General features: G+C 35.9%; 1 protein-coding gene across 2 annotated transcripts; it reads left to right on the forward strand.

Annotated features, from left to right (window-relative positions):
• The first annotated feature begins 285 nt into the window (after window positions 1–285).
• Window positions 286–13849, forward strand: LOC137056470 (uncharacterized). Of its 2 annotated transcripts, none has more exons than XM_067430598.1 (4): window positions 286–797; window positions 956–1091; window positions 4728–4824; window positions 12193–13849. In XM_067430598.1, exons 1-4 carry the CDS (start codon window positions 522–524, stop codon window positions 12305–12307), a joined length of 624 nt encoding a protein of 207 aa, XP_067286699.1. In that variant the 5' UTR covers window positions 286–521; the 3' UTR covers window positions 12308–13849. The 2 variants fall into 2 exon arrangements, with proteins under 2 accessions (XP_067286699.1, XP_067286700.1); XM_067430599.1 differs by having other exon boundaries at window positions 289–797; window positions 956–1085.
• The last annotated feature ends 12 nt before the right edge of the window (window positions 13850–13861 follow it).

Here is a 13861-nt window from a genome sequence, read left to right on the forward strand (position 1 = left end):
AAGACGTTCTTAGTAGGTGAATGGTTATTTTTGTTTATGCTTATTTAAATCGGATAATTTTAGAATATTAGAGAACATTGTGATTGAACATAGTCAACACATTCTGTGTAATAAATTATTATTAAAGCAATTGACTATTAAAGTTTTTTAATTGTTATGTCAGTCGCTAAAGTTACAAATTTGTATGTAGTATTATTATTATTTTACAAACTTACGCAGTATTTAAATAATGAGATGTTAATTAAGTTCGTTCAAAGGACTTGATTCAGTGTTTTCTTGAGACTGTGACTTTTATTTTGAAATAAGAACTTCCGGTCTAAGTAGCTACATAAAATCCAGTGTGTATTTCTAAATGTACTGATATACAGAGTCAAGCATTGTGATTTCTAAATCAGATAAGATCGTCGCAGTTGCACGTTGTCAAAGTATGCATTTATTAAAACACGCGTGTCAGCAGACAAGAAAACGCCTACGTCAGCGTTAGTAAGTAATCGGATATTACCAACTAAGAAAGTTATTTCATGATGGATGTAACCTCAGATCTGTTTTGGCCGGGGATGCTATTTTCGCTGCTTGCAATTGTAGTAGCAGCAATTGTTGTTTTGGGCAGAAATAAAGGCCCCGTGCAGTCAAAGTGCACCCATCAAACTAGTGCTGTTGTGGAGGGGGAGGAGAGAGCTGGTCCAGAACCTGGAGCTTTCTCACAGTATCATGAGAAACAATATAATGAAACCAGACAACAGCTGCAGAAGAGTGCAAAGAGCCTCAAAGCCAATGAAACTCTGAAACATCTAAAGGTAAGGATTTAATTAATTATGCTTGAATGCGTTTGTAATTGTTTAGCCTACAAGTCAATGAAAAATTACAAGGCAATGATTTTTTTTTATTTTTTAAATATTTAATTATGTCATTATTTCAATATATCAGCCATTTACTGATTCTGTATTTACTTCAGGATTCCAACCTCTATAATGCGGAAGAAGTGTGTAAATCCGATTCTCCAGTTCACTCCACCATTGGCTGGGGGGAAGATACCTCTGAGTCTGGGATAAGGAATGCTCTGAGGGATTATGCTCAATCACCTGGTAATAGTACTATTAATAATAACAATAGTAACAATAATCCTCTTTACTATCTTCCTGTTTATTTCTCTTATAATATTATTTATTATTACAAAAAGGAGAAAATACTTTGTACTTTTAAAATACTTTTCCTGCCTTTATTAAGTTATGTTGGCTGGTTTTGAACTATTTTTGAACCTTAGATTTGTGAATATAAATGTATTCACAGAAATTATTCTACATATAATAATAAGTGTAATAACAAGAATTGTCTTGTATTACAAAATGTATTGTTTTCCAATTCTCAAAAGAAGGTTCCATGTTTATTTTTTTTCCAAATGCGATCCACTGGCATAGGAAGGGTATTACAATATTAACAATATTCCATATATACTCCATAAAACTTCACATACACACTCTGGGGACATCAGAGACTTATTTTTAAGCAGGGGAAGAATATGTCCCCTTTAACACATTTAGTTGTGCTAAAAGGCACAATATGTAAAATGTTTGGATTAAAATTTCCAAAAAACACGCTGGATATATTTTACTGACTTTGTGTACGTTTCCAAGAATGTTTAAATCCAGATAAATAACCAGGTCACAGACTGTGTCCGTGCGTCGCCTATCAGTGACGTCATACCTGCCTTACCCTCGATTTCCGCTTTTATTTTGTAGAAACCATGGAAACCAAAGATGATTTAATATATTATGTTTAACTTTTTTTAGACAAGGCAACTTTTTGGATTAGAGCTGCACGATTGTGGATAAATTGAGAATCACAATTTCTTGGTTTATAATTGAGATTGCTATAGTCTCAGGATAATGAAGAAAAAACATTAAAGGGGGGATGAATTGAGAAATCAACTTTCCCATGAGCCTTTGATATGATATATAAAATGTCATGGTAATGTAAGAATATCCTGTAAGTTTCGGAGCAAAAAACTTCCTTGCTAGTAAAAGAAAAGCTTTTATAGACACCAGGCCCAGAAAACAAGGCTCTCAAAACAATGAGGTATTGGAAGGGTGAAACACCGCCTCTATGTGTATGCCTGCTTCTGTTGCTCTGCCCACCAACTTGTGTAGCTAAACTGATCGTGTTACGGAGTAGGGCTGCTCGATAAATCGCAAAAAAATCGCACACAATTTGGCAGAGGCTGCGATAATTGCATGCACAGCTTCTCAGCGCAGTACGGCTGTAATCAGTAGCAAACACTGCTCCGCAAGCCAGAGGGCGCTCTCGCACAGGGAACTCCAAATATATCCCGCAGAAGTACAATAGCTCAGGTCATTTACGGAAATCTATGAACATCATACTATCGGTGAGCTGAATAAACATATTAAAAAAGCTTTGATTAAACATGACTGCTTCTCATGTTTGGAAAGATGTTTGACGCCTGTTGCTTTTTCAAATGCACGTTATAGGTAACTCAAACTTGCAGTGCTTTTAGATGGAACAGCATTTATTATGGAATGTCAGAGCTGCCAATATTAAAAATAAATAAATACATAAATAAATATACAAACAAATTTAAAAAGAATAAATAAATAAATAAATAAATGTATAAATGTATAAATAAAAATACATAGAAAAGCAACAAAAAAACATGAATAATTATTTATACATTTATTTCCATATTTATGAGTGTGTGTGTGTGTGTGTATATATATATATATATATATATATATATATATATATATATATATATATATATATATATATATTCTTTTATTTATTTCTACATTTATTAATTTCTATTTTTATTTATTTCCACATTTATTTATTTCTACATTTTTTTTTATTTCTATATTTATTTATGCATTTATTTATTTCTACATTTATTTATTTCTACATTTTATTTATTTATTTATTTATTTATTTATGCATTTATTTATTTCTACATTTATTTATTTATGCATTTATTTCTTCCTATATTTATTCGTCGGTAGGGTAATGAGGAGGGCGGGTTTCCCTCAGAAATGGCAATCGAGCTCAGAGTAGGCGAGAGCGAAGCGTTGAGGCCACAGTGACATACAATAAGTATAGCCTACTGGTGTTGATTCTGTCTGTGATGAAGGACTTGGATAGGTATATGGCCAAAATCTTATATCACGGTGTGATAAAGTTCGTTTGTGTAAGGAAGGAAGAGGACAAGGGGGTCGGTTTGACTGCTGACGCTTCTCTTTATTAGAACAAAAACTCAGTCTCTTCACACGGCTATTGCCAGTGTGTATTTCTCTCAGTCACTTCCGGGTTCCGGTTAAACGTTCCGCTTCCGGGTCAACGTGTCTCACAACTCAATGTCCGTGGGTGTGTGTGTGTGTCGCGTCAGCAGTCCCTCTCTCTCTCCTCGATCTCCGGTTCCACCTAGGTTTTATCCCCTCTCCGCGCTCATTACTGGAACGAGAGACAGGTGTTATTAATCTGCTTCCAACCCACTCACTTACCGCTCGTCCCGCGGCTCTCTCTCCCGCTGCAGACCTCGCTGAACCACGCCCCCCTTGCCACACACGGGTTAAGTCATATCACCCTAACTGTAGCCTACTGTGTTGTAAAATGTCCTGGACTAACAAACATGAACAGCATCTTCAACAGATCTGATTACAAGGACTCTGAATTGGAAGTGCTTGATATTTTCTCACGGAAAGAATAGTCTCTCTCCGCAACGGCATTACGCATTATTGACACGCTCGTCTGTGTGTGTGTCATAGGTGTGTGTGAAGACTGCGCAAGCCAAAAGAGAATGTAAACCCTGCCTACTTTGATTTGATTGGCCATTTGAGCACATTCATTTGGACTGTCTGATCAGCCTCTGTTCTTGTTAATCACACGATGTCAACCAATTATACTGCATCAGGGAGGGGCGAGCTAACTCTCTCATACACACACACACACACAAACACACACAAAGTGAGGCATAAAGCGTGGCACACGCAACAACTCAGAGCAACGCGCGGGCCACACTAACACTAAACTTTGATGTCAAGTAGGGGGCCACAAAATATCATCGAGTTTGAGACCCCTGCTCTAGCTGTTGCACTGGTCACTCTAATCCCCAACAGAAAGTACAAATAGTCTTAATGCATAAATCATCTCATAAACTAACATTATCTTCAATTAACTATTGTTAATGACTAATCTCTAAAAGCATGTTAGGAATAATGCACAAACAAATATTTTATTTCCTTGACTGAACATTTACATGACAATTACATTACATTTCTCTTATTCTCGCCATCATCAATCTATGCCTATGCTTTAAAAAGGTGACCTCTAGTGGCTGAAAACTACATAGTGTGCCTTTAAAAATTGCACTTTGTAATAATGCCAAAATAAAATGTTTTACGTTAAAGTACAATGGAGCATTGGAATGGAATGGAGCATTATTAAAAACACCATAGAGACATAAAAACAACGTTAAAAACTTTTACAACATTAAAGCAACAGGGGGGTTTTAAGTTTACAATTACAATTTTTGTTTACAAGGGAATTTTGACTTTTGTTAAACCCAATAAACTGAATAAACAACTACAGTTTGTGGACTTCACAATCATTACTGTTTGGCTATTTGGAGGCCTTCACTTGTCCTTACAAATAATTTACTTGTGTCTGTAGGATGGTAAATTTGTGAACTTATTTGTTTGATATGCTCCTCTTTGCAATAGATACTGGGAATAAACCCTTGAAGTACATGGCTGGCATGCTGAGGACCTGCCAGCTTGAAAAGATGATGACCAAAGAAGAACTGGAAGAAGAGCAGAGGTGATTCAATTATTTGTTTTCTAGTTTCCCATGCTCTGTTTGAATACTCGATTCTGATTGGCTGGATAAGCAAGGTTCAAACCTTGGAATGGACAGGTAGTTCCAGTCAGTTTAAGCACGGTTCTATAGTGTTTCCAGAAAGTATTCACAGCACTTCATTTTTCCACTTTTTTTTTGTTTTTGATCAATTCAATTGTATTCATATTCCAGGAACATATCAAAGCTCCAATGAATTATATACAGACAGATGCTATGACAACTGTCCACAATGAGAAAAGTAAAAATAATAGTAAATAATAAACTAAATAAATAAATACAAATAAATAAGAAATAGTACATATACGTATACATATATGAAATAAATGTATACATATATGAAAAGAAGGAGACTTCCACATTTTTGTTACAGCCTTATTCCAAAATAGATTAAATTCAATTAAATTCTACAAACAATAACCCATAATGACAATGTGAAAGAAGTTTGCTTAAAATCTTTGCAGATTTATAAAAAAAAAAAAAAAAAAAAAAAAAATGTACACATGTACACAAGTATACACAGCCTTTTCTCAATACTTTGTTGAAGCATCTTTGCACCAATTAAAGCCTCAAGTTTTTTTGAGTATGATGCTACAATCTTAGCACACCTATTCCTTGGTAGTTTCTCCCAGTCTTCATTGCAGGACCACTCAAGCTCCATCAGGTTGGATGGGGAGCGGATGGTTGTCCCGTAGCCACTCCTTTGTTATCTTGGGTATGTGCTTAGGTTCAGTGTCCTGTTAGAAGATTAACCTTTTGGCCCAGAGCGCGCTGCAGCAGGTTTTCATCAAGGATGTCTCTGTACATTGCTGCATTCATCTTTCCCTTGATCCTGACTAGTCTCCAAGTTCATGCTGCTGAAAAACATCCCCACAGCATGATGCTGCCATCACCTTCCACCACCTTGGTTTCCTCCAGACATGATGGTTGCCATTCAGGCCAAGGAATTTAATCTTTGTTTTATTAGACCAGAGATTTTTGTTTCTCATTGTCTGAGAGTCCTTCAGGTGCCTTTTGGCAAACTTCTGGCGGGTTGTCACTCTACCATACTGGCCTGATTGGTGGTGCTGCAGAAATTGTTGTTCTTCTGAAAGGTTCTTCTCTCACCACAGAGAAATGCTGGAGCTCTTTCAGAATGACCATGAGGTTCTTGGTCACCTTCCTGATTAAGGTCCGTCTCCCCTGATCGCTGTTTGGCCACCAGCCCTAGGAAGAGTCCTGGTGGCCACTGTGCTAATTGGGACCTTTAATGCTGCATAAATCTTTCTGTATCCTTCCCCAGATCTGTGCCTCAATACAATCATGTCTCAGAGGTCTACAGTCAATTCCTTGGACTTCATCATGGCTTGGTGTGTGCTAGACATGCACTGTTAACTGTTGGGGAATTATATAGACAGGTGTGTGCTTTTCCAAATCATGTCCAATCAACTGAATTTACCACAGGTGGACACCAAGTTGTAGAAACATCAAGCACTGTGTCCCAAAATAAAAATTGTATGTCTCAAATCGTAGTATGTTGAAAGAGTATTTCCAGATACCCGGATTGTTTAATATTTCTTGTCAGAATTCGAAGTGAAGATTGATGCACACTCTAACGACTGATATTGCCCACAACCCATTGCGAGTTGAACGAGGATTTGTTTAGAAACTATAAACGCGAATAAAAAGTGTTAAAAAACTACAAACATGAAGGATGTGCGAGGCCAACGGTTAAGTAGAGAGGTTTAGATAAAGGGGTTTGAGTGATCAACTATCAGTATTTAACCTGACAAAAATATATTTAGTCAAGTTTATCCACATTATATTTCACCTGTAGCAGCGTTTTGAACTTTTGTAATGATACGTTTGGTGATTAACTTTTAAATGCATCATTATATTTAAACTGCAAACACATGAGGAGAGTCTCTGCATGAAAGACCCAGGAATGGTAGATCTACGTGCTACTACATTTCTCTCTGATACGGTAGGACATTAAATTGAATGTGGAGGATTACATTTTTTTTTAAAATCCTTGCCGGTAGCCAGCATTTATTGGTCTCAGGAGGATAGTTAAGGACTTGGCTTTTGTCCACAACGTACACCAACATTCAAAAGTTTGGGGTTGATTTAAAAAAAATATATATATATTTTTTATGGTTTTGAAAGTTTTGTCATTTATTAGATAAAAAATACAGTAAAAACAGTAATATTATGAAATAATATTTGAAAGCATAATTTATTACTGTTGAATTTCCAGCATCATTACTCACATGATCCTTCAGAAATCATTCTAATATTCAGATTTGTCTCTCAAGAAACCTCTATTACCGTTATTGCCAGTTTTGTATATAATCGTGCCGATAAATGTTTTTGTGGACGTTTTCTGGATTCTTTGATCAATAGAAAGTTAAAAAAGAATAGTTTTTATTTTAAATAGGAATCTTTTGCGGATTTAGAAATGTCTTTCTGTCTCAATAACAGATACAGTAAAATATTTCTGTTGACAAGGGTCTCAGAATTTTGATAATAACATATTGACATTTTATTAATTTGAAATTTGAACATGCATACATCATTATAATATGTGTACAGTTCAATCAAGGTTCACTAACACCAAGGCCTACCCTTGTTTCTTAGTAGTTTGCATATGTTCTTCTCAGAGACTCACAGGATTGTGTGGCCCATGTTAACAATCTTCCTATATGTTTATACTCCACCAATAACCAATATTTTGAAACAATCGTTCTTAAATAAACTTTGTCAGCAAACAGTTCTGTCATGCAGTTTTAGCTTAATTCCACAGTTTCAGAGGTTTTCCTGTTTGCATTGACCCAGTGTGCATTATTTGAATTTACACAACTAGGAAAACAACGTCATTTTCAGTTTGATCAGCGTACACTTTTACACACCTCAGTGGTCATGTTAGATAAACTCACAATTACAGACGAGAGCAGGGATACTCAAGTTCAGCGGGCCAAAGAAGGAGACATTTAAACCACATGAAATGTGAAGGGCCACAAATTACTAGACTTTATTTACCCTACTTAATTATTTGTAGTTTTATTTACAAATAATTTAAATAATAATTTAATTTAATAATAACAAATAAATAATAATTATTTACAATTAGTTTTTTTTTTTTACTTATCCAAGTCTTGCTAGTCTTTTAATAATTTTCCCATTTAAACTGTCTTTGAACATGAAGAAAAAAATTATTCTACAACAGAAAGTGTCTTGCTATATTCCTAATGCAAAAAATGCATGTATGCTCAAACAGAGTAAGAAAAAAGAATCTATAAATGCAAATGAATGAACACAGACACAGCCGGATATATGGCCAACCGCCATAAGGACCAACACGATCTACCCGTTGGAATCTGGTTTAAGATGCGTTTTTTTTTAGGTGTTAAATAATGGCGCAAACACCAGTAAATTGACGAGCGCAAACCTTAATAAATCACCATGTGGGATTCATTTAAATGCTCTCCTCCCTTAAATGTTGCACCTGAAACTCCTACAAATGTATATGCAATAAGGTCCGCCGCAAAAATAACTGTCCACATCTTTCCAGCGCTAATTTATCACTGCGTGCCCTGCCTTCAGTAAATCCGGACAGTAGTTTAACAGCAAAAGAGGGTTTTCGCTAGCGCAAGCTATTAGTAAATTTAGCCCTAAGGGTTCTTAGAGGGTTAGTTCACCCAAAAATGAAAATTATTTCATTAATTACACTTATGTCGTTGGACACCCGTAACACCTTCGTTCATCTTCAGAACACAAATTAAGATATTTTTGTTGAAAGCTGATGGCTGAGAAAGGCTTCAGAAGGTTGGCATTCAGTACATTTCCACTGACCCACTCACAAGACCCATAAAGGCACTAAAGACTTTGTTACAAAGTCCATCTCACTACAGTGGCTGTACAATAATTTTATGAAGTGACGAGAAATAGTTTTTGTGCGCAAAAAAAAAAATCAAAATAATGACTATCCGCCAAGTTATTGTCTTGCATGTAGGTCTCTGACGTGAACTCGTGATAGCGGCGCTCCTCCTCTTCCAGGTCATGTATTCGAACCATTGACCATAGAAAATATGGACGACTCGACATCATCCGTTTCCGCTTGCCATATTTGAAGCTTTCAGGCGGCCTACACGGCCGCGGACATCTTGGGACCGAGTCTGCGCAGTAGTGATTTCTGGACCGGAGTAGAGAGCAGGAAGTAGAGCAGGAAGTACAGCTGCGATATCAAAAGCCTGCCCACACTCACAGATGCAGAACAATTAATTATGTTGGTGTGAAATAAACAGTTATGGAAATGTAGAAATTAAAGCTAAAGCTTCAATCTGCTCCCAAAAATTCTGAAAAAAGTCCGTTAGTGCCTCGGTGACAACTTCACTCAGAGAAGACGTCGATCTCAGCTGTCAATCATGATGTCACACCCCCCGTTTTTATAGCATCAGATAACTAACTCAAACTAAACTTATTTTAAAAACGAACACTTGAAATGAAATCATCGTGATGATAACTGCCTTCAATGACATAAACTAACTTTGGGGAAAAAATATTTGAAGTGTAATTTTTAGGGCTGGGACTTTAACGTGTTAATGAAGATTAATTAATTACATGACTTTAACGCGTTAATTAATTACGCAAAAAAAATAAAATAATTTAACCACACTTATTTTTGCACCGCGGAACGTTTTTCAATGAATGAGTTTCGACGGACCGATTATACTGGAACACCAACTAGCGCTCGCTCCGTGTTTTTTTACGGTCTATGCTCCGGAGTCACGACGACAACAAACCATGGGTGCGTCTCAATCAGCTCCCTAGTTCAGTAGTCAGGGCACTGATCAGGGAGTCAGCCCATTGACTTATGTCCTGATCAGTGCCCTGACTAGTGAACTAGGGAGCTGATTGAGACGCAGGGCATGAGTGAACATGAACGAAGAAGCTGATGAGACCGCTTTGCTCGGCCCCGTGGATGGGAAATTTTGTTTTAAAAAACGAAAGAATGGAAGCGTCGTCAAGAGCATGGTAGTGTGCAAGCTATACAACAAGGAATTTGCGTATCACCGCAACACATCGAGCCTCAAATATCACAAATATGCTTTTGGTATACTTAATGGCAAACATTGTGCTGGTCTGCTGGACTGAAATAAATAAACAAACAATATTTTGTTGATTAAGCTTATGTATTCAGTCATTATTCAATGGTATACTAAAAATACATGTGAAAAATTACTTCTCATTGTTCTCAGGTCAAATATTTATATGCAATTAAAATGCGATTCATTTCGATTAATTAATTACAAAGTCTCTAATTAATTAGATTTTTTTTTTTAATCGAGTCCCGGCCCTAGTAATTTTATTGTTCAGTTTGCCTCGTGTCCATTAGAAAACACAGAGGGGTGGCTATACTGGGACCGGTCACCGGGGGGCGATCGATGCGCGAAAGCTTCAGTATCTGAGAGGGAGACTGCAGGCTTGATTTGAACGGTGGAGCTGCGTCATATTCTCGCGCATGTGTCGAGTTCACGTCAATAACTTAGTAGATAAAGTCGTTATTTTGGTTTTTGTGCGCACAATAACTATTTTCGTTGCATTGTAAAACTATTGTACAGCCACTGTAGTGAGATGGACTTTGTAACGAAGTCTTTTAGTGGCTTTTATGGGTCTTGTGAGTGGGAATGTACTGAATGCCAATGGAGGCCTATCTGAAGCCTTTCTCAGCCATCAATATTATAAAATATATTTTTACAACAAAAATATCTTCATTTGTGTTCCGAAGATGAACGAAGGTGTTGCGGGTGTCCAATGACACGAGGGTGAGTAATTAATTAAATAATTATCATTTTTGGGTGAACTAACCCTTTAAATCAAGGAATGGAAAACCACGAATACGATACTGCTTGCGCGCGAACTGGACGCGCAAATGAGGCGCAGGACCTCCAGGCCCGCATCAATGTGCCTTTCTATTGACTTAACATGGAAATCATTCGGTTTGATTAGCTGGTTCAGATGTATTTGATTGGGGTTGAAGCTAAAATCTGCTAGATGTTTAAAAACATATTTATAAGCCTTTTTAACTAGTGACTGCGGACCAGTAAAATGTCCTCACTAGTCGGTTGACGTAATATTTCACTTTATAAGTGAGGACATTTTGCCCTTACAAGTATAACCAAACTTGTGTTCAAGTTCACAGAAGTATTATTACATATCATTGTCTTGATTTTGATTTTAAAAAGTATTTTGTTCAAATTTTTAATAAAAAACTATTACATGATTGTCTGCCTACAATTGTAATAAAAATACATTCATATTTAGCATGACGCAGACCACAAAATGAATGCCGACAGGCCGCAGACGCCTGTTGAGTACCCCTGGACTGAAGGTCTAGGGTCTAATCAGCTAATCTTGTTTTCATGGAACAGGAATCAGTTTTTTTTATTTATTTAGATTAAAGTTTTTCCTGACTAAGTTCCAGACTCATTTACACTAAAATGAAACAAATATTTACAGAGGATTTTTGCAGTTAGGATGATCAAAAATTACTCTATGTGATTGACCTGTTTGCCCATTGTTCCTTTAGACCCGGATAAGCACGTCACAAATTTACATTATTTATTATTTGAATAGGACAAATATGTGTACATGGCTATAAGCTCTCCAGATCATGCTAATTTGCTCAGTAGTGAAAGTCATAAATATACACATTGCAGAATCTACAAAGTAAGAGGGATCATATAAATTGCTTCTATTATAGCTTATTCAGGGAAGTACTAAAAAAATAAAAAAGCTATTTTTATGATTCCTCTTATTTGGTTAAAATGATTAATTAGGCAGTGCTGGGGGTAAAGCTATTCAAGTAATAATTCGTTTTATATGTGCAATAAAATATTGAGTTACTTTTACAAATAAGTAACCCAAGCCACATTATTTTCCCTTTAATGGACAGACACTTCTACTGTCCATGTTAAATACAAATATACTTTATGTATTTAATGTCTAGGCTGCTGACCTCCTATGTTCCAATTCAACATACCAATGAGCAAAAATTACTTTTTAATTAATATCGCATTTGTTTTTAAGTAAAAGTTCTTGAACTTTCTTCTCCTGTATCCTATTCTTTTGCAATCCAGAATTGCAGCACAGCTGAAAGGTTTGTTTGAATTGCACCCTCTACTTTACAGGAGTGAGTTTTCATCTCTTCCAGCCTAAGGATTTTTGTTAAAATAAAAATAAAAACCAGATAGCAAGCCCCACCAGGGGAGAAAAAGTAACATAAAAGTAACATTACACATCTCCTTCCATAAAAAAGTAACTAACTTATAAAGTATATGTATTTTGTTTCAGGATTCAACAGGAGCAGTTAGCTGCCATATTCCAGCTACTCAGAGACAAAGAAGACACGTTTGGTGAGGTGACAGAGAGTGATTTACAAGAACAGCTTAAACTCTACTCTATTTGACAGATCAGCTCAAAAGACTGTACTGAGAGACGCACTGGGATGTCTGTACTTGATGTGGATGTGTCACATACTTTTTATGCAAGTGCAAATGAATAGCTCATAAATAATTCACAAATGATTTTATTATTGATTGAAATTGATTGAAAAAATTGTCAGTGAAAGTCATCGACTTATGTAATCTTGTTTCCGCCACAGAATTAAAAAAAAAGATAATTGGACTTATCTTTTTCTTGCAATTTAGACTTTTTTTCTCAGAATTGTATGACATTATACTCAGAATCACGTGATATAAAGTCAGATTTGCGTGTTACAAAATAAGAATTCCGAGATGTAAAGACGCAATTGCGAGTTATAGTCAGAATTGCGTGATATAAAGTCAAAATTGCATGATATAAAGTCAGATTTGCGTGTTATAAAGTCGCAAAGTTACAAAGTAAGAATTGCGAGATGTAGTCACAATTGCGAGTTATAGTCAGAATCGTGTGATATAAAGTCAGAAGTGTGATATAAAGTCAGAATAGCAAGATGTAAAGTCGCAATTGTGCGTTACAAAGTAAGAATTGCAAGATGTAAAGTCGCAATTGTGAGTTATAGTCAGAATCACATGATATAAAGTCAGAATTGCGTTATAAAGTCGCAGTGAGCATATTCCAACCCGATCTCACGCCGATTCGTACATATTTTACGAGGTGGCTAATTCGTACAAATCTTTAGGACCTCACTCATACGAATTGGTGCGATTTTTGCTAAGTTTGTACGTATTTGACGAGTTGGTCAGTTCGTATGATTTTTTTATGAATGACCTAACCTCAAACCCTGCCCCTAAATCTACCCATCACTGGAGTATAGACAGAATGAGTGAGGGCATACCTTGCCACCTTGTACAAATACGTACTAATTGGTCATGAGATAGATATTCTCACAATCGTGCGTTTAAATCTCGCAATTCTGACTTTATAACATGTGATTGCTAGCTATAAAGTCAGAATTGTGAGAGATAAACTCGCAATTCTGAGAAAATCTGTATTTTCCCCCACTGGACTTTATAACTCTCAATTGTGCGTTTATATCAGAATTGCGAGATGTAGCCTAAACTCACAATTGTGTGATTAAAAGTCGCGATTATCTTTAAAAATGATCTTTTTATTCTGTGGCAGAATCTATTTCAGTGAACCTATTCACTGGAATATTTGTAAATATTCCAAATATGAAAAAAGGGTTTGTTTATGACTTATGTATATATTTATTGCTCATTTACCATACATAAAATGAGTAATGAAGAAGCAAAAAAGTCTGGAAAAGTTAAGTAGTAGTCTTTTGATGATTTTTATTCTTTAGCTTCACTTTATGGGTGTAGTGCATGTAAGTTCAAACCAAATCCATATTAAATATGTACAGTATGAACTAAAATAACATTTAGATGTAGGTAGTATTACTCAAGCTGTTGATTTTACAAAATGACACTGTCCTTCAGTTACTAGTATGCTAAAATGGACAAATGATGCATTTTTTTTGTTTTTACAAATAAAAAAACACTTTTTACTTTGTGTATTT

The sequence above is a fragment of the Pseudorasbora parva genome, chromosome 21, assembly GCF_024679245.1.
Source record: "Pseudorasbora parva isolate DD20220531a chromosome 21, ASM2467924v1, whole genome shotgun sequence".
NCBI classification, from domain to species: domain Eukaryota; kingdom Metazoa; phylum Chordata; class Actinopteri; order Cypriniformes; family Gobionidae; genus Pseudorasbora; species Pseudorasbora parva.